Source organism: Gobio gobio, assembly GCF_949357685.1.
Source record: "Gobio gobio genome assembly, chromosome: 10".
NCBI classification, from domain to species: domain Eukaryota; kingdom Metazoa; phylum Chordata; class Actinopteri; order Cypriniformes; family Gobionidae; genus Gobio; species Gobio gobio.
Window position 1 is genome coordinate 57,442,649 of NC_137116.1, and position 24,756 is coordinate 57,467,404.

At 46.6% G+C, this 24,756-nt stretch overlaps 2 protein-coding genes across 2 annotated transcripts in view; both read left to right on the top strand.

The window, feature by feature from the left end:
* asic1a (acid-sensing (proton-gated) ion channel 1a) overlaps positions 1 to 21,409 on the top strand; it is a gene marked incomplete at its 5' end in the record, with an annotated part of 43,918 nt that extends 22,509 nt beyond the window's left edge. Inside the window, 5 exons of the mRNA XM_079826864.1 lie at positions 797 to 853; positions 5,435 to 5,588; positions 5,732 to 5,823; positions 5,933 to 6,012; positions 18,525 to 21,409. Of these exons, the coding sequence (XP_079682990.1) occupies positions 797 to 853; positions 5,435 to 5,588; positions 5,732 to 5,823; positions 5,933 to 6,012; positions 18,525 to 18,647 (506 nt within the window). The 3' untranslated portion in view covers positions 18,648 to 21,409. The remainder of the gene's footprint in view (positions 1 to 796; positions 854 to 5,434; positions 5,589 to 5,731; positions 5,824 to 5,932; positions 6,013 to 18,524) is intronic.
* A 1,104-nt stretch (positions 21,410 to 22,513) lies between these two features.
* Positions 22,514 to 24,756, top strand: part of gpd1a (glycerol-3-phosphate dehydrogenase 1a) — a 19,933-nt gene continuing 17,690 nt past the window's right edge. Inside the window, exon 1 of the mRNA XM_079826520.1 lies at positions 22,514 to 22,793. Coding sequence (XP_079682646.1) covers positions 22,750 to 22,793 — 44 coding nt within the window. The 5' untranslated portion in view covers positions 22,514 to 22,749. The remainder of the gene's footprint in view (positions 22,794 to 24,756) is intronic.

A 24,756-nucleotide genomic window follows, 5' to 3' on the forward strand; every position in this document is an offset into this window, starting at 1 on the left:
CTTTTGTCTTATATATATATATATATATATTGTCACGGCATAGACTGTAAACATTTTTTGACATTGAGACTGCAATAGGTCTATTTAGGCTGTAATTTATTTCTATTGTAGTTGTGTCTTCAGTCATTTTTGTGTGTTAAATGTTAAGAATTTTTATACTTTCCCTTTTTATGTTTGAATTTACAATGTGAAAAACAAGCTTGTGTTCCATATTATTTTAACATAGTATCATCATCATATCAGTGTAGATGTAGATGGACCAAAATAAAACCATTAAAATATAAAGTAAATAAGTATTGCTATACCACGATGCTCAATATGTTGTCCCACGGCGAGTCATTTTTCCCTGTTGCACCTACACACAATTGAGGGTTCCCCCACCAGCCAAATCCCACTTTAACCACTGTATATATATATATATATATATTGTGATTTATTTCAATTAATAAAAACTATTTTTACTAGTTTTAGTTAACAATAAAACAGCCTTTGCCACCTTTTTGAAAAAACAAAACAAAACATGGGAATCCCAAGAGCTCTGATACGATTTGAACAAACTCCATCATGGTTTGATTATCCTCATGTCCTTCCAAACCCACGACACAAAGCACAAATAATACAAGTTGTGAACTATATTCCAAGTCTTCTAAAGCCTAATAACATTTCCTTCTGTGTTCCACAAAATAAATGAAGAAGACATAGAGGTTTGGATGACATGAGAGAGAAAATGATGATAGAATTTACTTTTGGGCAAACTGCTCCACTAATGATGTTTGGATATGTGCTGCCCCTGCAGGTGATGCGCAGTACTGCACCCCTGGGCGCTATAAGGACTGTGCACATCCAGCACTCGGTGAGTAAAGCAATGTACTTTATTACTTATTAAAGTGTCCCTATTAGGCTTTTTTTACTTGTAGTGTGTATTATAGCTGTAAAAGGTCTGCTAATTTTCAAAGATCATACTTTTTCCCCTCTCCCCCCAAAAAATTCTGATGCCTGAAATGAGTATTTCCAATCTTACTCCCTGCACGAACCTTTTGCAACACATTTGCATAATGCCAGCCTATGTTCTTCATTGGCTGCCCACAAACAATGTCTACTTTGACCCTCAAACACCGTAGTTTTAGCTGAGACTAGTTTGTGATGTCGAACTAGAAGACGCTGTTTTCGCCACTGCAAAAAAAAACTATTTTTAAAGGATGAGGTATGATAATGGGCGTTTCGTTTCCAACACGCGCTGTAAACCGTCGACCAATCGCAACCGACTGGGCCATCTGACCAATCAGAGCAGAGGAAGCGCTCAGAAAGGAGGGGTTTAGAAAGACTGATCTCAACTCTCCTACTTTTACTATGTCCTAAAAGTATGTTCTGTTTTGTGAAGGAAAAGCACATACTCTTAAGTGTTAAGCTTTGGGACATACACTACATACACTTGTGTCTTTAACAGACCATTCTGTCGCTTAGCTACATACATCCTGTCATCGTTTAAACTGCCCTGTCAATCATCTTGTCACGGTTCAAATCCTCCACATTCAATTTAATTTAATGTCCTACCGTCTCGGAGAGAAATGGAGTAGCGTTGATCTGCCAGTCGTGGGTCTTTGATGAAGACTCTGCTCATGTGTTTGATTAATGATGCATTTAAAGGTTAATGAACAAACGTGTCTTTATAAAAGTTCACAATGCTGTTGCAGATTAAATATAATGTGGATAATTGAATAAATATATTTTCGTCAGGTTGGATACTCACTCAAAACCTTTTATCTAAACCTCTCTACTTAACCAACGGACTCGCACATCCGCCATGTTTGTAGTTTTTTTAAACATATTTTACTTGTGTTTGTAGTTCTAATCGAATCCTCATCCAACGCACAATGGGTTGTGGGCAATATTAGCCGTTAAGAATATGCACAGATCCGCCCTTACGGATTCTAACAGGAAAAAGTAGATAATCCGGGTTAAAAAAACGTGGAAAAAAAAAGAAAACGTTCTACATGGCCTCGACTGTCACAGCTTTAAGTACCTAGCCGGGGCATCAGAGTCCAATGTTGAATGACAAAATACCTTATAAAAGAGTACATAGTGTATAAGTGCATAGTGTATACACCGATCAAGCATAACATTATGACAGGTGAAGTGAATAACACTGAGTTTCTCTTCATCACCTGTTATATATTAGGCAGCAAGTCAACATTTTGTCCTCAGAGTTGATGTGTTAGAAGCAGGAAAAATGGGCAAGAGTAAGGATTTGAGCGAGTTTGACAAGGGCCAGATTGTGAGACGACTGGGTCAGAGCATCTCCAAAACTGCAGCTCTTGTGGGTGTTCCCAGTCTGCAGTGGTCAGGCTCTATCAGAAGTGGAGGACCAGTGGAGAACCGGCCACAGGGTCTTGGAGGACCAGTGGAGAACCGGCCACAGGGTCATGGAGGACCAGTGGAGAACCGGCCACAGGGTCATGAAGGACCAGTGGAGAACCGGCCACAGGGTCATGAAGGACCAGTGGAGAACTGGCCACAGGGTCATGAAGGACCAGTGGAGAACCGGCCACAGGGTCATGGAGGACCAGTGGAGAACCGGCCACAGGGTCATGAAGAACCAGTGGAGAACCGGCCACAGGGTCATGGAGGACCAGTGGAGAACCGGCCACAGGGTCATGAAGGACCAGTGGAGAACCGGCCACAGGGTCATGGAGGACCAGTGGAGAACCGGCCACAGGGTCATGGAGGACCAGTGGAGAACCGGCCACAGGGTCATGGAGGACCAGTGGAGAACCGGCCACAGGGTCATGAAGAACCAGTGGAGAACCGGCCACAGGGTCATGGAGGACCAGTGGAGAACCGGCCACAGGGTCATGGAGGACCAGTGGAGAACCGGCCACAGGGTCATGAAGGACCAGTGGAGAACCGGCCACAGGGTCATGGAGGACCAGTGGAGAACCGGCCACGGGGTCATGAAGGACCAGTGGAGAACCGGCCACAGGGTCATGAAGGACCAGTGGAGAACCGGCCACAGGGTCATGAAGGACCAGTGGAGAACCGGCCACAGGGTCATGGAGGACCAGTGGAGAACCGGCCACAGGGTCATGGAGGACCAGTCGAGCACCGGCCACAGGGTCATGGAGGACCAGTGGAGAACCGGCCACAGGGTCATGGAGGACCAGTGGAGAACCGGCCACAGGGTCATGGAGGACCAGTGGAGAACCGGCCACAGGGTCATGGAGGACCAGTGGAGAACCGGCCACAGGGTCATGAAGGACCAGTGGAGAACTGGCCACAGGGTCATGGAGGACCAGTGGAGAACCGGCCACAGGGTCATGAAGGACCAGTGGAGAACTGGCCACAGGGTCATGGAGGACCAGTGGAGAACCGACCACAGGGTCATGAAGGACCAGTGGAGAACCGGCCACAGGGTCATGAAGGACCAGTGGAGAACCGGCCACAGGGTCATGGAGGACCAGTGGAGAACCGGCCACAGGGTCATGAAGGACCAGTGGAGAACCGACCAAAGGGTCATGAAGGACCAGTGGAGAACCGGCCACAGGGTCATGAAGAACCAGTGGAGAACCGGCCACAGGGTCAAGAAGGACCAGTGGAGAACCGGCCACAGGGTCATGAAGAACCAGTGGAGAACCGGCCACAGGGTCATGGAGGACCAGTCGAGAACCGGCCACAGGGTCATGGAGGACCAGTCGAGAACCGGCCACAGGGTCATGAAGAACCAGTGGAGAACCGGCCACAGGGTCATGGAGGACCAGTCGAGAACCGGCCACAGGGTCATGAAGAACCAGTGGAGAACCGGCCACAGGGTCATGAAGGACCAGTGGAGAACCGGCCACAGGATCATGAAGGACCAGTGGAGAACCGGCCACAGGGTCATGAAGGACCAGTGGAGAACCGGCCACAGGGTCATGAAGAACCAGTGGAGAACCGGCCACAGGGTCATGAAGGACCAGTGGAGAACCGGCCACAGGGTCATGAAGGACCAGTGGAGAACCGGCCACAGGGTCATGAAGAACCAGTGGAGAACCGGCCACAGGGTCATGAAGGACCAGTGGAGAACCGGCCACAGGGTCATGAAGGACCAGTGGAGAACCGGCCACAGGATCATGAAGGACCAGTGGAGAACCGGCCACAGGGTCATGAAGGACCAGTGGAGAACCGGCCACAGGGTCATGAAGGACCAGTGGAGAACCGGCCACAGGGTCATGAAGGACCAGTGGAGAACCGGCCACAGGATCATGAAGGACCAGTGGAGAACCGGCCACAGGGTCATGAAGGACCAGTGGAGAACCGGCCACAGGGTCATGGAGGACCAGTGGAGAACCGGCCACAGGGTCATGGAGGACCAGTGGAGAACCGGCCACAGGGTCATGGAGGACCAGTGGAGAACCGGCCACAGGGTCATGAAGGACCAGTGGAGAACCGGCCACAGGGTCATGGAGGACCAGTGGAGAACCGGCCACAGGGTCATGGAGGACCAGTGGAGAACCGGCCACAGGGTCATGGAGGACCAGTGGAGAACCGGCCACAGGGTCATGGAGGACCAGTGGAGAACCGGCCACAGGGTCATGAAGGACCAGTGGAGAACCGGCCACAGGGTCATGAAGGACCAGTGGAGAACCGGCCACAGGGTCATGGAGGACCAGTGGAGAACCGGCCACAGGGTCATGGAGGACCAGTGGAGAACCGGCCACAGGGTCATGGAGGACCAGTGGAGAACCGGCCACAGGGTCATGAAGGACCAGTGGAGAACCGGCCACAGGATCATGAAGGACCAGTGGAGAACCGGCCACAGGGTCATGAAGGACCAGTGGAGAACCGGCCACAGGGTCATGGAGGACCAGTGGAGAACCGGCCACAGGGTCATGGAGGACCAGTGGAGAACCGGCCACAGGGTCATGGAGGACCAGTGGAGAACCGGCCACAGGGTCATGGAGGACCAGTGGAGAACCGGCCACAGGGTCATGGAGGACCAGTGGAGAACCGGCCACAGGGTCATGGAGGACCAGTGGAGAACCGGCCACAGGGTCATGGAGGACCAGTGGAGAACCGGCCACAGGGTCATGGAGGACCAGTGGAGAACCGGCCACAGGGTCATGGGCGGCTGAGGGTCATTGATGCCCGTGTGGTCCGATCAAACAGACGAGCTACTGGAGCTCAAACTCGTTCTGATAGAAAGGTGTCAGAATACACAGAGCATCTCAGTTTGTTGTGTATTAGGTCATAATGTTATGCCTCATCAGTGTAGTGAGTAATTTGGGACGCAACTTCTGTGAGAAATGAGCTGAATTGAGCACTGTATATTATGAGAAAATTAAAATTGTGATGCGTCTTATTGTAGCAGACCTCCGAAACGAAATTGGCAACCATTAAAATAGCAATAATAGGGACACATCATTTTAATGTTTGCATGTTTTAATGATTTCTCTCAAAGATTTCCTTGTGGACACGGACAGCGACTACTGCTCATGCGAGACTCCGTGCAACATCACACGCTACGCCAAAGAGCTGTCCTTCGTCAAGATCCCCAGCAAAGCCTCCGTCAAATACCTCGCAAAGAAGTACAGCAAATCTGAGAAGTACATAAGGTGAGTTCAGTGTCTGTTCTCCGTCTCAGCCCCGGGTGTTTGAACACTCATTGATTAACTATGTGTAACTTCAGCTCTGTAATTGATAATCTGCCATGCTGGAATGCCAAACACATGCTAATCTGTGTTGTGTGTGCTGTCAGTGAGAATGTCCTGGTGCTGGACGTGTTCTTCGAGGCTCTGAACTATGAAACCATTGAGCAGAGGAAAGCCTATGAGGTGGCTGGGCTCTTGGGTAAGTCACATGTTACTCATTAGTGGTGTCTATGAGTAACTCGCTTTTACTTCAAGAGCTGTAAATGTGCATCTTTAGCAGCTCAGTCTCTGTGTTTGTGTGTTGGCAGGTGATATCGGAGGACAGATGGGGCTTTTCATTGGAGCCAGTATTCTTACGATCCTGGAGCTTTTTGACTACCTTTATGAGGTAAGGTTTATGAAGTATATGTATCAATGTTCTGCCCTGTCATAAACATTTCTGTCATTTTATGACATTTTAACATTTTATTAAAGAAATATTTTAACCAACCAACCAACCAACCAACCAACCAAAAAATAATAATTTTCATCAAGTCGTTATTTACAAAAAAACTCTTGACTTAACATGGCAAGCTAAAAATACACTACTGTTCAAAACAAAAAGGGTTGTTTTAAAAGAAATGAAAGGGATAGTTCACCCAAAAATGAAAATGTGATGTGTATCTGCTTACCCCCAGGGCATCCAAGACGTAGGTGTGTTTGTTTCTTCAGTAGAACACAAATTAAGATTTTTAACTCCAACCGTGGCAGTCTGTCAGTCGTATAATGCATGTTAATGGTAACAACATCTATGAGAGTAAAAAAATATGCACAGACAACTTCAAATTAAACCCTGCGGCTCGTGACGACAAATTGATGTCTTAAGACATGAAACGATCGGTTTATGAGAGAAACCAAACGGTATTTGTGCTATTATTTCACCTCATATCAGACGAATGTCATCATAGATACACACACTCACCTAAAGGATTATTAGGAACACCTGTTCAATTTCTCATTAATGCAATTATCTAATCAGCCAATCACATGGCAGTGTCTTCAATGCATTTAGGGGTGTGGTCCTGGTCAAGACAATCTCCTGAACTCCACACTGAATGTCGGAATGGGAAAGAAAGGTGATTTAAGCAATTTTGAGCGTGGCATGGTTGTTGGTGCCAGACGGGCCGGTCTGAGTATTTCACAATCTGCTCAGTTACTGGGATTTTCACACACAACCATTTCTAGGGTTTACAAAGAATGGTGTGAAAAGGGAAAAGCATCCAGTATGCGGCAGTCCTGTGGGAGAAAATGCCTTGTTGATGCTCGAGGTCAGAGGAGAATGGGCCGACTGATTCAAGCTGATAGAAGAGCAACTTTGACTGAAATAACCACTCGTTACAACCGAGGTCTGCAGCAAAGCATTTGTGAAGCCACAACACACACAACCTTGAGGCGGATGGGCTACAACAGCAGAAGACCCCACCGGGTACCACTCATCTCCACTACAAAGAGGAAAAAGAGGCGACAATTTGCACCAGCTCACCAAAATTGGACAGTTGAAGACTGTAAAAATGTCGCCTGGTCTGATGAGTCTGGATTTCTGTTGAGACATTCAGATGGTAGAGTCAGAATTTGGCGTAAACAGAATGAGAACATGGATCCATCATGCCTTGTTACCACTGTGCAGGCTGGTGGTGGTGGTGGTGTAAAGGCCCGGGTATACTTCGGCCGCGGACGGTCCGCGTGCAACAGCGCATGCGCCAGCAGTACAGAAGAGTCCACTAGGTGGCAATAAACACAGTATTGAGCACAGTGTTCAAGAAGAGTCGAAGAAGAGTGTGCAAAGACCGGTTTAAAAACAACACGCTTGGAAAAAAAGAGAGAATTTTTGATTCTTCAGTGTTTCTTCCAAACTATGTTGCAATGGTGGATGCACTACAGTTCTTCTCCGATCATGCCCAGCGAATGTCCCGTTGATGACAGGACTCAGTGCTGCCCTCCGATGTCTGGTGGAGCATAGACACTTTTTTACTGCGCATGTGTCGAACGCGATCCTCCGCGCGCATCCGTTGTGTAGTATACTTTGAAAGACGCGCAGACAGGGCTGCGCGCGTGACGCGTCCGGGCGCGGTAAGTGAAGTATACCCGGGCCTTAATGGTGTGGGGGATGTTTTCTTGGCACACTTTAGGCCCCTTAGTGCCAATTGGGCATGGTTTAAATGCCACGGCCTACCTGAGCATTGTTTCTGCCCATGTCCATCCCTTTATGAGCACCATGTCCCCATCCTCTGATGGCTACTTCCAGCAGGATAATGCACCGTCACAAAGCTCCAATCATTTCAAACTGGTTTCTTGAACATGACAATGAGTTCACTGGACTAAAATGGCCCCACAGTCACCAGATCTCAACCCAATAGAGAATCTTTGGGATGTGGTGGAACGGGAGCTTCGTGCCCTGGATCTGCATCCCACAAATCTCCATCAACTGCAGATGCTCTCCTATCAATATGGCCAACATTTCTAAAGAATGCTTTCAGCACCTTGTTGAGTCAATGCCACGTAGAATTAAGGCAGTTCTGAAGGCCAAAGGGGTCAAACACAGTATTAGTGTGTGTTCCTAATAATCCTTTAGGTGAGTGTATACGTAGATTCCTCATTCGACCGATCTGCGCAGGCTCTAATGAGGCATCTATGTATATTTCTATGACCGCGCTGGTATTTTGACCTTACTCACAGGAAGTTATGGCCGTCTGGAGAGCTGATGACATTCATCTGATATGAGGTGAAATAATAGCATAAATACTGTTGGGTTTCTCGCAGAAACCGATGGTTTCGTGTCTTAAGACATCAATGTGTCGTCACGAGCCGCGGGGTTTAATTTTAAGTTGTCTGTGAATGTTTTTTTACTCTAATAGAATTAGACCCCATTCACATGCATTACACGACTGACAGACTGCAACGGTTGGAGTTTCAGCTCCGAAACTTACAGGATATTCTTATATCATGATGAACTTTTACAGGGTTCCCGTGGGGTCTTAAAAAGTCTAACTTTTCAAAATAAAAATTTTAGGCCTCAAAAAGTCTTAAATTCGCTGAAGTATTGAGTTCTAGGTCTTAAATCATTTTAAACGGGTCTTAATTTTCCTTCGTCCATGTAACGCTACCTCTATTGCTCATTGAAATGCTAGCGCAGCGCTTTAGTGTGTGTGTTTATTCCGGCCGGGCTGTTGTAGTTCTTTGTTTCGCTAGTCCAACTATAGTTCGCTGTAGTACAACTACAAATGAGACCAGCACGCAGCTTTCGTGTTATTGGTGCGACTCTTTCGGATTGTACCACAGACACATCAAACGGATTTTATTCTTCAGATAATAGTTCTTCAGTTCTTCCAGTTCCGCGATCGGGAAAGCAAAGATCAATCTTTCTCACCTTTCATCTCACATAATGACCTAATAAACTAATATTAATATTACCTAATATTACCCCTGAATGATTAAATACACAAATACACATAAATACGATTAAATACACACAAATATGATAAAAATACGTACAAATACGATTAAATACACACAAATACGATGAAATACACACAAATACGCTAAAAATTCACACAAATACACAGCCTTTACTTGATTACTTTGAGAACTTTTTAGTTATATTAAGCAATTGCTTATTGATGTGGTTTACTTGTAAGATTTTGGTCATATTTCCCACTTTAACTCTTAACCCGTTGGCGGGACACCTGGCACTCTTTTTTTGATCGCCTTTTTTTCGTATCATATATTTTAGTAATCATCATAATTTAGGTAGCATTCGAAAGCTTATGAACTAAAAATTCATCCTGTGAAAACCGTTTTAAAATTGGATGTTGCGTTACCATGGAAATGGTACTTTAAATTCTTTTAGCAGACTCCTCCCCTAGTGGGCGGCGTCATGTTTCATATTTCAACATTTATTTTAACTACTTTATAATCAAAATCTTTTCTAATCTTGACAAAGCACATATCGTCAGAAAGGTCTGAGTCTCAAGGTTCCAGATTTGGTGACCGTTTTGTGATGGAAGTGACATTTGGACAGAAAATTACAGGAAAATGCATCAAAAAAACTATCAATGGAATTTAAATGAAATCCGGTGGCTATTTTTGGTACAGCGCCCTAAACAAAATCTCATGGGGACTTTAATTTTTGTGATATCAACTTCAAATTTGGAACACAACTTGGTTAGACACATGGCTTTGATTTTATAGTAATTTTAGATTAAAACATTTTTGTAAAATATATATTTTATATAAAATAAAAATATTTAGTACAATATTTTTTATTTGCAGTAAATTTAACTTCCATAACTTTTTCATTCTTTCCTATTTTGAATGGCTTTCACTTCAGCAATAATCTGCCGAGTGTCTGCTTTACAGTTTTTTACGATTGTTTACACACTAAAATTAAAATTTCCACACAATTTGCAAAATTCTACTCCAATGAGCAAAACACCTCCACAGATTTGCACAACATTGCACACAAGGTCTGCTTCACCCTTTTTGCAAAACATTACACACAGTGATTTGTAAAACTCTACACACATTTTCACACCTTAGACACAGATAAGGATTTTGAGGTTACTTCCTTGTCATTACAAAGCCCCGGATTGCCAATGACCACACTAATGAACGAATTGGATAATCACATCCACCAGGTGTGGAAGCACACATTTGTTGAAAACGTAGCACTCAGGCTTTTACAGTAGTTTTTCTTCAGAGTAAAAGTTTATGTACATCATGCAGTAATTTTTATTTGTCTACAGATTTTATTTGTTTCATTGATTTCATTGTTGGTTGATTACTGTAACTGATTATGGTAAGAAATACTCTTAGTAAGTATTGAAATAAATACTTGACATATTCAGTCTGCAGCATCAGTGTTGTGCAGTGCAGTAAGGTTATAGTAGGCCTACAGTATTTGTCTACATTCTCCTATCTCAAAACAAATCATGAATAATGTTGTGAGTTTCTCACTATTTTTTGTCACCTAAATTATCTCTTACATACAGTAAGAATGTCTGGCTAAAAATCTATTTTTTTTTTTTACAAATGTGTTTTTAATTTATCACAGCAGTGTGAAACTGGCTGCAATAGTGTATGATCATTGATGACTGTGTTGGTTAAATGAAAACAAATAGCATTTTCACAAATATGTATATATGTTTTGACTGAAGTGTGTCATTTTGCAAACAATCTAGGAATTTTGCTAATTGAGTGTGGTGTTTGGATAATTGTGATTATATTTTGACAAAAAGAACTCTGTTTTCAAAATTGCGTGTAAACAATTGAAAAAAACTGTAAAACAAGACCAAACTTAGGTCTATATAATCCAAAGCATTCTTGAATTACAGCCCTTTAAGTTTGGATAGTGCATTTTCATTTGTATTCTCAAAAAGGAGGGTGACAGTTAAGGGTTAAGTGATCATGTTATTAAAGCTAGATAACACACCACTGGACCTTTTATTGTCATTTGTGACTATTGGGCATCTAACATAATAATATGGTATATGTGGCATCCTAATTATGAAAAAAAAAACATGCACATTTCTGGAAATGACCACCAAAAAATCAGTATAAAAAAATATACATAAAATATATATATATATATTTTTCCAATCCTGGTGGTATTGAGCTATGAGGAAGTGCAAGTTTACTAATACTAATACATTTATTATTTTGCTTTGCAAGTTTTTTTATTGCATGATTTAGGTCTTAAATTTAATTCATAATGGTCTTACAGTTTTTCTCGATTGTTTACACACATTTTCTGAAAGCATGCCTCTTACTCTCAGAACTCTACACACAAATCCAAAAACACACACACAATGGGCAAAACCCCTCAATTCTCCTGCAAAATGCAACTTTACATTCAAAACGTCTCGGTTACGTATGTAACCCTCGTTCCCTGAGGAGGGAACGGAGACGTACGTTAGTGACTAACGAATGGGGGGTTTCGCTTAGAAGCCAATCATCTTCATCGTGTTCAACAGCGCCCAATGGCAGTGCCAATGCCATGGGCATGCGGAATTTGCATGCGTAACTCCGCCCCACCTCGTGGGTATATAAGGAAGTACGCTGCGAACATCGCATTATGTTACTGCTGCAGGAGCCAAGACTGAACTCCTCGCGTTCCAGGCAGCACAGCTGACGTGGCTAAGGAAACGTACGTCTCCGTTCCCTCCTCAGGGAACGAGGGTTACATACGTAACCGAGACGTTCCCTTTCGTTCAGTCACTACGACGTACGTTAGTGACTAACGAATGGGGGATCCTATTCAACAACGCCACTCAGCTGTCATCCAGTGCCCTGCGTAAGTGTGAGATCCCGCCACTTAGGCCCTAGGACTCCCACTTATCACAGGATTACCAAGGTACACTGGGAAGCATATCCCAGTGAGGGAATGCCAAGATGCCTACCGTAGGGAGGACTTAGAGAATACACATATGACCCGCTGAGGGTTGCATATGGAAGATCTCTAGGGTACCAGCCGAAGGTGGATTTTTAACCCTAGGGGTGGCAGGGACTTGCCAAGGGAAAGACACCTGCTCACTGAGGAGGCTTACGGTGGGAATACTCGTGTGGGGGTCGCCGGAGGGGAACCATGCACACGGAGCACCTGGCCGGACATGAGGGTCTGGGCTCGAAAGGGCAGACTGAACTGATGTCGGCGTCGACAGTGCTGGAGGAGCTCAGGGCTCTCGGGGAGCTCACCTGAGGAAAATATCGCACGTATCCAGTCATGGGAGTGGAATGGCGAGCAAGCGAAGACACCTGAGCCTGGCCCATTACCGGCCACCCGTAGGGGCGAGTACATAGTCGGACACTGGCTCCACTCGGAGATTGTAGAATCTGGCGAATGTGTTGGGTGTCGCCCAGCCTGCAGCTCTGCAGATGTCTGTTAGCGAGGCGCCATGCGCTAGAGCCCAAGAGGAGGCCACACTCCGGGTGGAGTGTGCCCTCACACCAAGGGGACATGGTCGGCCTTGCTGCTGGTATGCCAAAACAATGGTGTCCACTATCCAGTGAGACAGCCTCTGCTTTGAGAGAGCGCTTCCCTTCCGCTCTCCACCATAACAGACAAAGAGCTGGTCTGAGGTCCTGAAACACTGCGTCATGTCTACGTAGGCGCGGAGAGCGCGTACTGGACAGAGCAATGCCAAGGCTGGGTCTGCCTCCTCCAAAGGCAGCGCTTGCAGGTTCACCACCTGATCTCGGAACGGAGTGGTAGGAACCTTGGGCACGTATCCGGGCCGGGGTCTCAGGATCACGTGAGAGTTAGCCGGCCCGAACTCAAGGCACGCTTCGTCAACCGAAAATGCTTGCAGGTCCCCGACCCTCTTAAGCGAGGCCAATGCGGTCAGCAGAGCCGTCTTCATAGACAAGAACTTAATCTCGGCCGACCGCAAAGGCTCAAAGGGAGGCCTCTGCAGAGCACTTAAGACTACTGAGAGGTCCCAAGAGGGAACGAGAGGAGAGCGAGGAGGATTCAGTCTCCTCGCCCCCCTCAGGAACCTGATGATCAGGTCGTGCTGACTTACCTTTTTGTCTCCCAGGAGATCGTGGTAGGCAGATATTGCGGCCACGTACACTTTCAGGGTGGAGGGAGACAGCCTTCGCTCCACCCCCTCCTGGAGAAACGATAGCACGGACCCGATCGGGCATTTCCAGGGGTCTTCTTGGCGGGAAGAGCACCATGTGACGAAGAGGTTCCACTTCAACGCGTAGAGACGTCGTGTAGACTCAGCTCTAGCGGAAGTGATGGTAGCGACCACCGCAGGTGGAAGGCTACTCAAACCTGCCGTGTCCCGTCCAGAAGCCACACGTGGAGCTTCCAGAACGCTGGACGCGGGTGCCAAAAGGTGCCCCGTCTCTGAGTCAGGAGGACTGGTCTCAGAGGGATAGGCCAGGGAGGGGCTGTCGCAAGGAGTAAGAGTTCTGGGAACCAGGTCTGGCCGTGCCAAAGCGGGGCGACCAAGACGACCTGCTCCTTGTCCTCCCTGATCTTGCACAGTACCCGTGCAAGAAGGCTCACTGGGGGAAACGCATACTTGCGTAGCCCGGACGGCCAGCTGTGCACCAGTGCATCCGTGCCGAGGGTGCCCTCGGTCAGGGAATAATACAGGGAGCAATGGGAAGAGTCCTGGGAGGCAAACAGATCTACCTGTGCGTCGCCGAACCGTTCCCATATCAGCTGGATCGTCTGGGGGTGGAGTCTCCACTCTCCGGGGAGAGGCTGAAACCGTGACAGCTCGTCGGCTGCACAGTTCAGGTCTCCAGGGATGTGGACAGCACGAAGGGACCTCAGGCGCTTCTGACTCCACAAAACGAGATGGCGGGCGAGTTGAGACATACGGTGGGAGCGTAGACCGCCCTGGTGGTTGATGTACGCTACTACGGCCGTGTTGTCTGTCCTGACTAGCACATGTTGACCCTTCAGCAACGCTCGGAAGCGGTGCAGGGCGAACCGTACAGCCAGTAACTCGAGGCAATTGACATGCAGAAGGCGCTGGGGTCCTGTCCAGGAGCCCGCGGCTGCTTGTCCATTGCACATGGCACCCCAGCCCGTGGATGATGCATCTGTTGTCACAACAACATGCCGGGAAGCTCGTTCTAAGGACACTCCGGTCCGTAGAAACTTGAGGTTCGACCACGGGGTGAGTGTCTGTAAGCAGGCCCGGGTCACTGGGACCCGGAGCGTGCCAGACCGCCATGCCCATCTCGGGACTCGATCGCGTAGCCAGTGCTGAAGCGGTCTCATATGAAGCAATCCGAGCGGCGTTACCGCGGCTGCAGATGCCATATGCCCCAGGAGCCTCTGAAAGTGTTTCAGTGGAACCGCACTCTTGCCCTCGAGTTGTCGAAGGGAAGTCAGCAGAGACTGCGCGCGCTCGCTCGAAAGCTGCGCGCACATGGCGACCGAGTCGATATCCATACCGAGAAAAGAGATCCTCTGCGCGGGGCAAAGTTTGCTCTTCTCCCAGTTGACCCGAAGGCCCAGACGGGCTAGGTGATGGAGCACCAGATCTCTGTGTCCGCAAACCTGCTCTCGAGAGGGACCCAGTATGAGCCAGTCGTCGAGGTAGTTCAGGATGCGGACCCCGTGCTGCCGAAGGGGCGCAAGGGCTGCCTCGGCAATCTTCGTAAAGACGCGAGGGGACAGAGATAGCCCGAATGGTAGAACTGCGTACTGATATGCCCGCCCCTCGAAAGCAAACCGTAGGAACGGTCTGTGTCGAGGCAAAATGGAGACATGGAAGTAGGCGTCCTTCAGGTCGATCGCTGCAAACCAATCGTGTGGACGAACGCATTCGAAAAGGCGTTTCGCTGTCAACATCTTGAACGGAAACCGGTGAAGGTAACGGTTCAAGACGCGCAGGTCCAGGATTGGCCGTAGCCCACCGGTCTTTTTGGGTACAATGAAGTACGGGCTGTAAAACCCGCAATTCATCTCGGCTGGAGGGACAGGTTCGATCGCACCCTTCGCCAGTAGGGTGGCAATCTCCGCTCGCATGACGGGGGCGTTGGCCCCGATCATGGTGGAACGGACTCCCCGGAAGCAGGGAGGAACCTGCGCGAACTGAATCGCGTAGCCGCGCCTGACGGTCCGCTCGACCCAGCGGGACAGCCCTGGAAGCTGAAGCCAGACATCCAGAAACTGCACCAGCGGGGTCATACGGTGTACAGACGTACCCGGTGTGGGCTTGCAGCGATGCAGCGTCACCGGCCCGGACATGGGAGGCTGTGGGGCGTCCCGGTGCGGGGGCACGGTTGACAGCTGCGTCCTGACAGAGGAGACCAGGGAAGGACCAGCGTTCCACTGGGGTCTGCTCTGCCAGGAGGCTGGCGACAGAGTGGGATGCGAGTGGCGGGACCCGTGGGTGGCGCGCACCGTCATCACCGGACTCTGTGGGCTCAGGGATGGGAGTGTTAATTCTTTCTTTGACCAAATTAGGGTGCTGCTGACCCGGGGGCCAGCAGCTGAACAAAGGATTCTCCCCCGGCCCTCCACCGGGGGAAGGAGTGGTCCTGCTACCATCTCCTCGAAAGAATTTCCCATCCCTGAGCCGTCCGTCTCAGGAGCGCCGCTTGGCCTGGCGTTTAGCGGGGCGCGGGGCGCGGGGCGGCCTGAGGGGACTTGGACGCCTTCCTACGGCTTCCTCCGCGACCCGGCCCGGGTGAAGGCTGCTGCTTGGACCGGGTGGGAGGGGCGGGAGCCTTAGGAGGGCGTCCTCGGCGTGGAGCAGACTGAGTTGACTGTGCCGGCGGCGGGGTGGAGGCAGCAGCTGGCCGCCGGGGCAGTACGTGCTTGATAGCCTCAGTCTGCTTCTGGGCGATTGAGAACTGTTGGGCAAAGTCCTCAACCGCCCCGCCGAAGAGGCCGGCCTGGGATATGGGGGCATCGAGGAACCGGGTTCGCTCGGTGTCCCGCATATCGGCCAGGTTCAGCCACAGGTGACGCTCCTGGACCACATTTGTGGACATCACTTGACCCAGGGAGCGTGCGGTCACCTTCGTCGCCCGGAGAGCGAGGTCGGTGGCGGCACGCAGCTCATTTAAGAGCCCCGGATCAACTCCACCCTCGTGCATGTCCTTGAGGATCCTGGCCTGGTAGACCTGGAGGATCGCCATGGCATGCAGCGAAGCGGCAGCCTGCCCCGCGGCTCTGTGCGATTTCGACACCAAGGTTGATGTGAATCGACAGGCTTTGGAGGGGTGCTTAGGATCACCACGCCAGGTTGAAGCGCTCTGAGGACACAGTTGCATCGCAACAGAACGTTCAACTGGAGGGACCCCAGTGTACCCTTTAGCTGCCGCCCCATCGAGGACGGAGAAGGCGGAGGAAGTCAGTGAACGGTCACGGGAAGACAACGGGGACTTCCAGGACCGCGTGAGTTCCTCATGCAGCTCGGGAAAGAAAGGTATTGAGGGCAAGGACTGACGGGTGTCAGCGCGAGCCCCCAAAAACCAATCATCGAGCCTTGAGCGTTCGGGACAGGGTGGAGGGTTCCACTCGATCCCTAAACTCGCGGCTGCCCGAGACAACATGGCTGTCAGCTCTGGATCTGACTCGGGCAATGCTGGCACGCCCGAGGGCGGCAGCACAGCCGAGTCGTCATCTCCAGAGGACTCGAGCCCACCTTGTGATGCGGTGATCGACATCGCATCCTCCTCCAGAGCGCCAAATGAGATGCGCGGGGGGGCCGGAGCCGGCCCCGCGATCTGCATCTGAACGCTCGCGGGTTGCAATGTGCAAGACGGGGGTGTGGCCCGAGGCATGAGCGTCGGGGCTTTGTTCCACACCGTAACCGTCAAGTCACCCTGACCACCAGCCGAAGTACTGGGCCTCTGGGACTCAGTAGATCGGGGTGTGGTAGAGGGGACTCTCACTTCAGAACGAAGGTCATGGAGTCTTGACCGCAACATTGCGATGGTCATGTTCCCGCAGTGAGAACATGACTCATCCGCGAACGCTGTCTGAGCATGCTGAAAGCCCAAACATACCAGACAGTGTTCGTGCCCATCAGAGGAGGAAAGCAACCGACCACACCCAGAAGTACACGGACGAGACATCCTGAAAAGGACGCGTCACGTGTAAGCTCTTTTATGAGAGGAAAGCCTCGCAGAGAACGCCGAAGCGCCCAGGGACCACACACCAGCTGTCTAGCGGACCACTGCGCAGATCAGCAGGCAGGCAGTATGATGATCACTGGAACGCGCCGTAACACCAACGCCTCTGGAAAGCTGCTCGTCTCGAAAGCTGTCGATGACTCAGATCAGGCTTGTAGGAGTGAAGAGATCCTCTTGGCTCCAAAGCAGAAACATAATGCGATGTTCGCAGCGTACTTCCTTATATACCCACGAGGTGGGGCGGAGTTACGCATGCAAATTCCGCATGCCCATGGCATTGGCACTGCCATTGGGCGCTGTTGAACACGATGAAGATGATTGGCTTCTAAGCGAAACCCCCCATTCGTTAGTCACTAACGTACGTCGTAGTGACTGAACGAAAGGGAACAATGTTATTTCTTTTCAAAATGGAAATTTGTTTTCAAATGACACACACAAACCATCATATGAATAGACATTTATAAGAACCAGTTGAACACTGATGTGCTCAATGTAAAACACTATGATGAATGTAAAACACTTCTTCTCCTTTCATCATAATGACTTAGGTCTTTTTTGGTTCAGTGTTACACTTACAACAGACAGTACATACATAAGTGTGTTGTAAAATATTTGAGAATATTGTTTTCATACTCAGAACACACAAATACACGGTAACAAATATATTTTATTTTTCCCACAAAAACAATGTACACAGTGTGTACACCCCAACCATCACAAAGTTGCACATACAGTGGTCTACATACAAAACAACAGAAGAATTTACTGTACAGTTACAGTAAAAAAAAAAAAAAAAGATTTAACTATGCTGCATCCTCTCTTCGGTTTCTCACCTGTTGCCCTTTTATGCTAAAGCTCTGATTGCTGATTGTAAAACTGCGTGACAGGTGTTTGCTCATGTGAAGAGTCAGTGTGTGTGTTTGAATGGCAGTGTGTTCCTTGTGAAAACAAGAGATTTTCTGCATAAAAATTGTGTGTAGTGTTTTGAAAAAAGTGTGTTTTAGAACTGCAATTTGAGTGTAAAGCAGGAACTGTGCTTGTAGTTTAGCAGAATTGGTTCAGTTGGTGAATGAGTTACATGTTGTGGTCATTGTGTCTCAAGTACCAGAATTTGTGTGTAAACAATTGAGAAAAACTGTAAAAAGTCTTAAATTTGACTTGGTAAACCTGCAGAAACCCTGTCTTATATATCAAAGGCTCAAGGGAAAGTTGATTTCTCAATCTCAACATCTTTTTTCCTTTGTGTCTGTCAAGGTAATGAAATACAGGTTTTGCCGCTGCTCCGACAAGAAACATCACAACAACAACAACAACACTGATCACGGCACTGTCCTCAGCCTGGATGACGTCAAATGTCACGTCAGTAAATTCCACTAACATTCCCGCAGTATTCCAGCTGTGTGCCTGCCAGCCATATCCCGTCAGGATGGCATCGCGACACCAGCACAGGTTTTCTACAGATCGCTCTGGCATCTTGTGGTTGTACTCTCTCTTTCTCTCTTATGCCTATGAATGAACATTTTCTAGTATTTTTCCAAAAATGTTTTGTGGTTTTCTGAACAAGCTGATTGTGCCTCTATAAGGCAGGAATGTCTAAAACGTTACAACTATTAATTAAGTGGTTCGATCGTTGTGTGCCTGGCCTTTTGCAACAGAAATGCGTCTGCTAGTTTCAGGGGTTCCTGTGTTATTAATTCTGTGCATAGCTATGATATGGCTGTAAATGCATCGTGACAGACTCGGCGTTGTTGAGGGAACACCAGTCTGAAGGCTGTAGCTGCTATCATAGATATCCATAATAAAGGCTAGATGTCTCGTCCGCTGCTGGCCAATGGAGGTCGACGTCTGCACCTGGCGGCCATCTTGTCACAGTCAGCTCGCTCACTCATAACATTGTGTTTCAATGGTGCATGCACTTTTTAAATAACCATAACTTGCTCAATGTTCTACCGATTTTCAAAATGTTTGGTGTGTTATAAACGTCAGAGATGTAGTTATGACACTGCACACTTATTCATAATTTGTTCAAGCATCCAGAATTATAGCCACGTTAATAATGTTTGTAAGAAACCAAACCATTTGTAAATCCGTCAAGATTTCAGCGAGATAAGAGTATTTGTGTTCAGATCACTCGCCTCACATCAGGAGCCACAGAGCCCTGTGACAAGATGGCCGCCTGTGATGATGTTAGAGACTCCGCCGTAAGACATCTAGCCTTTATTATGTACACTCACCTAAAGGATTATTAGGAACACACACTAATACTGTGTTTGACCCGCTTTGGCCTTCAGAACTGCCTTAATTCTACGCTGCATTGACTCAACAAGGTGCTGAAAGCATTCTTTAGAAATGTTGGCCATATTGATAGGAGAGCATCTGCAGTTGATGGAGATTTGTGGGATGCACATCCAGGGCACGAAGCTCCCGTTCCACCACATCCCAAAGATGCTCTATTGGGTTGAGATCTGGTGACTGTGGGGCCATTTTAGTCCAGTGAACTCATGGGCATGATCAAGAAACCAGTTTGAAATGATTGGAGCTTTGTGACGGTGCATTATCCTGCTGGAAGTAGCCATCAGAGGATGGGGACATGGTGCTCATAAAGGGATGGACATGGGCAGAAACAATGCTCAGGTAGGCCGTGGCATTTAAACCATGCCCAATTGGCACTAAGGGGCCTAAAGTGTGCCAAGAAAGCATCCCCCACACCATTACACCACCACCACCAGCCTGCACAGTGGGAACAAGGCATGATGGATCCATGTTCTCATTCTGTTTACGCCAAATTCTGTTTCCAGTCTTCAACTGTCCAATTTTGGTGAGCTGGTGCAAATTGTCGCCTCTTTTTCCTGTTTGTAGTGGAGATGAGTGGTACCCGGTGGGGTCTTCTGCTGTTGTAGCCCATCCGCCTCAAGGTTGTGTGTGTTGTGGCTTCACAAATGCTTTGCTGCAGACCTCGGTTGTAACGAGTGGTTATTTCAGTCAAAGTTGCTCTTCTATCAGCTTGAATCAGTCGGCCCATTCTCCTCTGACCTCTAGCATCAACAAGGCATTTTCTCCCACAGGACTGCCGCATACTGGATGCTTTTCCCTTTTCACACCATTCTTTGTAAACCCTAGAAATGGTTGTGTGTGAAAATCCCAGTAACTGAGCAGATTGAGAAATACTCAGACCGGCCCGTCTGGCATCAACAACCATGCCACGCTCAAAATTGCTTAAATCTCCTTTCTTTCCCATTCCGACATTCAGTGTGGAGTTCAGGAGATTGTCTTGACCAGGACCACACCCCTAAATGCATTGAAGACACTGCCATGTGATTGGCTGATTAGATAATAGCATTAATGAGAAATTGAACAGGTGTTCCTAATAATCCTTTAGGTGAGTGTGTATCTATGTCTGCTATGATATGAGTGTGACATCATCGGCCCATGTCAGATCACAGAGACTGACCCAGGGTGTGCATGTGAGCTTCTGTCCGCAGTGTCACGTGTGTGTCGGGAGATGGAGTGTGTGTGCATGTCTGTAAATGTGTCTGTTAACGTTGTGTGCCATTGCTCTGTGTGTGTGTGTGTGTGTGTGTGATCTGCAAGTGCACGACTGCACGGATGTGTTTGTGTGTTTGTAAGGGCTGGTTCACACAGAACGTGTTTTTGCTGTCATGAAGCACAATGTCCGTCTGGCACGTGTTTACACTGAAAAACTATATCGCAGGGAAAAGCGCATCCTGTGTGAACGCTGTCTTTCTGCATGTAGATATCATGAGATTATTCCTCGCCTGGATGAGGAGCCGTCAGTGTGTCAGGTGTTTCCTCTGATGCATTAGAGAGATGTGTCAGACGCCAGCAGATAGTATGCAGTCATTTGTTGTGGAATATGGTAGTTTATGGCTATTTATTTTCATGTCAGATTTGCGTTTGAGACGGTATATTAATCTCATAAACAGCAGACTCCGGTCCGGCTTCTTTTCAGGAGAACCACACAATCCGTTTTCAGTATTTCCTTCAAATGCAGGATTGTTAAAGAGCAACAGTATTAATGTGTAGATCAAACTTTTTCAGCTCATTCATTTCTGTATACGTTTGATGTTTATCATGTGGCTGTACTTAAATATGATTTTTTTTTATTAATAAACATGCATAAAATTATGCCTTGTGTATTATCTGCCTGGAGTGTGTGTGTGTGTGTGAGTGTGTGTGTGTGAGTGTGAGTGTGAGTGTGAGTGTGAGTGTGTGTGTGTGTGTGTGTGTGTGTGTGTGTGTGTGTGTGTGTGTGTGTGTGTGTGTGTGTGTGTGTGTGTGTGTGTGTGTGTGTGTGATGGGTAGGTTTAGGGGCAGTGTGTGTGTGTGTGTGTGTGTGTGTGTGTGTGTGTGTGTGTGTGTGTGTGTGTGTGTGTGTGTGTGTGTGTGTGTGTGTGATGGGTAGGTTTAGGGGCAGTGTGTGTGTGTGTGTGTGTGTGTGTGTGTGTGTGTGTGTGTGTGTGTGTGTGTGTGTGTGTGTGTGTGTGTGTGTGTGTGTGTGTGTGTGTGTGTGTGTGTGTGTGTGTGATGGGTAGGTTTAGGGTCAGTGTAAGGGGATAGAAAATACGGTTTGTACGGTATAAAAACCATTACGCCTATGGAATGTCCTCACATTTCACAAAAACAAACATGTGTGTGTGTGTGTGTGTGTGTGTGTGTGTGTGTGTGTGTGTGTGTGTGTGTGTGTGTGTGTGTGTGTGTGTGTGTGTGCAAAGCAATGTTGCTGCTAGCTATTGAACTACTGTAATAAAAGAAAATATAAATTTTAACTAACTGAAGGAGCTCCTTCCTGAAGTACTAAAATGACTAAAACTGAAATAAAAATAACGCAAAATACACAATGTTATAAAGGCTAAATATAACTAAAATAGTTTTAACTCTCCAAAAAAATCCATAAGCTCACTGTGAGTTGAGGAATGTCTCCCTTTGAACTTTGACCTTTCACCCCTGAGAGCGGTTCTGGTTTATTCCCTAACAGTGGCTTCTATTGTTCAAAGGTCATTTAGCATCTTAAGCCACTCAGATGCTTTCTGTCCAATCAGCCGATCTCTTTCACCTCCATGTGGGGTTGGATCTAGCGTAAATCTCTTACATTTCACCCAAAATCAAAAGATTTTGCATAAAGCATATTTTACTTTTTACTTCTTGTCTCACTATGCTCATATTAAAAATAGATGATGAGCTTTACAGCTAGTAGATAAGATGTGTTAGCATGGCTTTGAGTTAGTCCAACTGAGACTAAAGTTTGTGCCAGTGCATAACTTGCCATATTGTATTTTTACTTCATCGTTATGCCTTGAGATTCCATAAACACACCCACCAGCTGATAGTGGGCGGAGTCAACTGAGCTGTCACGGGGGGCGTGGCCTACACGGACACTCGTGTGCGTCGCCGCGGTTTGATTGACAGATCAGAGAGTGCCTGTGATTCAGCGAAGGAGCCGGTGAAGATCCTCAGCGCAATGTCAAGTCCCAAAAAAGTTTGCATCGTCGGCTCTGGGAACTGGTAAAAAAATATTAATATTTTCTTTTAGAAATGACTGTTCGAGCTGTAGGGGTTCATTTCAGCACGTGACTGTTAGTTTAAACAGCAAACAAAGGCACACAATCACAGGCTATGTACAAGTTTAAGGTTATGACATTTGAAAGGGCATAACAGAAGACATATTCGAGTATGAAGGATATAGATATGCAGAGATGAGGTTTGCTCAACAGCTGTGAATGTGCTTTGGACTAACTTGAGGACTTTTGATCTGTGTTTGCATGAGGCATTTGTAAGATTGTGGAGCACATGTCCCAGTCAGTCACACTGTAGAGTCAGTGTTTGTGTTCCTGAAGTCCTGCAGTATATAATACACATCTCTAATGACTGAAATACACAATAACATCTACACTGAAGTCCTGCAGTATATAATACACATCTCTAATGACTGAAATACACAATAACATCTACACTGAAGTCCTGCAGTATATAATACACATCTCTTATGACTGAAATACACAATAACATCTACACTGAAGTCCTGCAGTATATAATACACATCTCTAATGACTGAAATACACAATAACATCTACACTGAAGTCCTGCAGTATATAATACACATCTCTAATGACTGAAATACACAATAACATCTACACTGAAGTCCTGCAGTATATAATACACATCTCTAATGACTGAAATACACAATAACATCTACACTGAAGTCCTGCAGTATATAATACACATCTCTTATGACTGAAATACACAATAACATCTACACTGAAGTCCTGCAGTATATAATACACATCTCTAATGACTGAAATACACAATAACATCTACACTGAAGTCCTGCAGTATATAATACACATCTCTAATGACTGAAATACACAATAACATCTACACTGAAGTCCTGCAGTATATAATACACATCTCTAATGACTGAAATACACAATAACATCTACACTGAAGTTCTGCAGTATATAATACACATCTCTAATGACTGAAATACACAATAACATCTACACTGAAGTCCTGCAGTATATAATACACATCTCTTATGACTGAAATACACAATAACATCTACACTGAAGTCCTGCAGTATATAATACACATCTCTAATGACTGAAATACACAATAACATCTACACTGAAGTCCTGCAGTATATAATACACATCTCTAATGACTGAAATACACAATAACATCTACACTGAAGTTCTGCAGTATATAATACACATCTCTAATGACTGAAATACACAATAACATCTACACTGAAGTCCTGCAGTATATAATACACATCTCTAATGACTGAAATACACAATAACATCTACACTGAAGTTCTGCAGTATATAATACACATCTCTAATGACTGAAATACACAATAACATCTACACTGAAGTTCTGCAGTATATAATACACATCTCTAATGACTGAAATACACAATAACATCTACACTGAAGTCCTGCAGTATATAATACACATCTCTAATGACTGAAATACACAATAACATCTACACTGAAGTCCTGCAGTATATAATACACATCTCTAATGACTGAAATACACAATAACATCTACACTGAAGTTCTGCAGTATATAATACACATCTCTAATGACTGAAATACACAATAACATCTACACTGAAGTCCTGCAGTATATAATACACATCTCTAATGACTGAAATACACAATAACATCTACACTGAAGTCCTGCAGTATATAATACACATCTCTAATGACTGAAATACACAATAACATCTACACTGAAGTTTCTGATCTGAACTGCTTCTCTTATGCTCATCAAGACTGCATTTACTTGATTAAAAATGCAGTAATATTGTGAAATATTATTAAAATGCAATTTATTCCTGTGATCAAAGCTGAATTTATCATCATTTCAGTATCACATGATCCTTCAGAAATCCTTCTAATATGATGATTTGATGCTCGAGAGACATTTATGATTATTATAATGTTGAAAACATATTATTTAATGA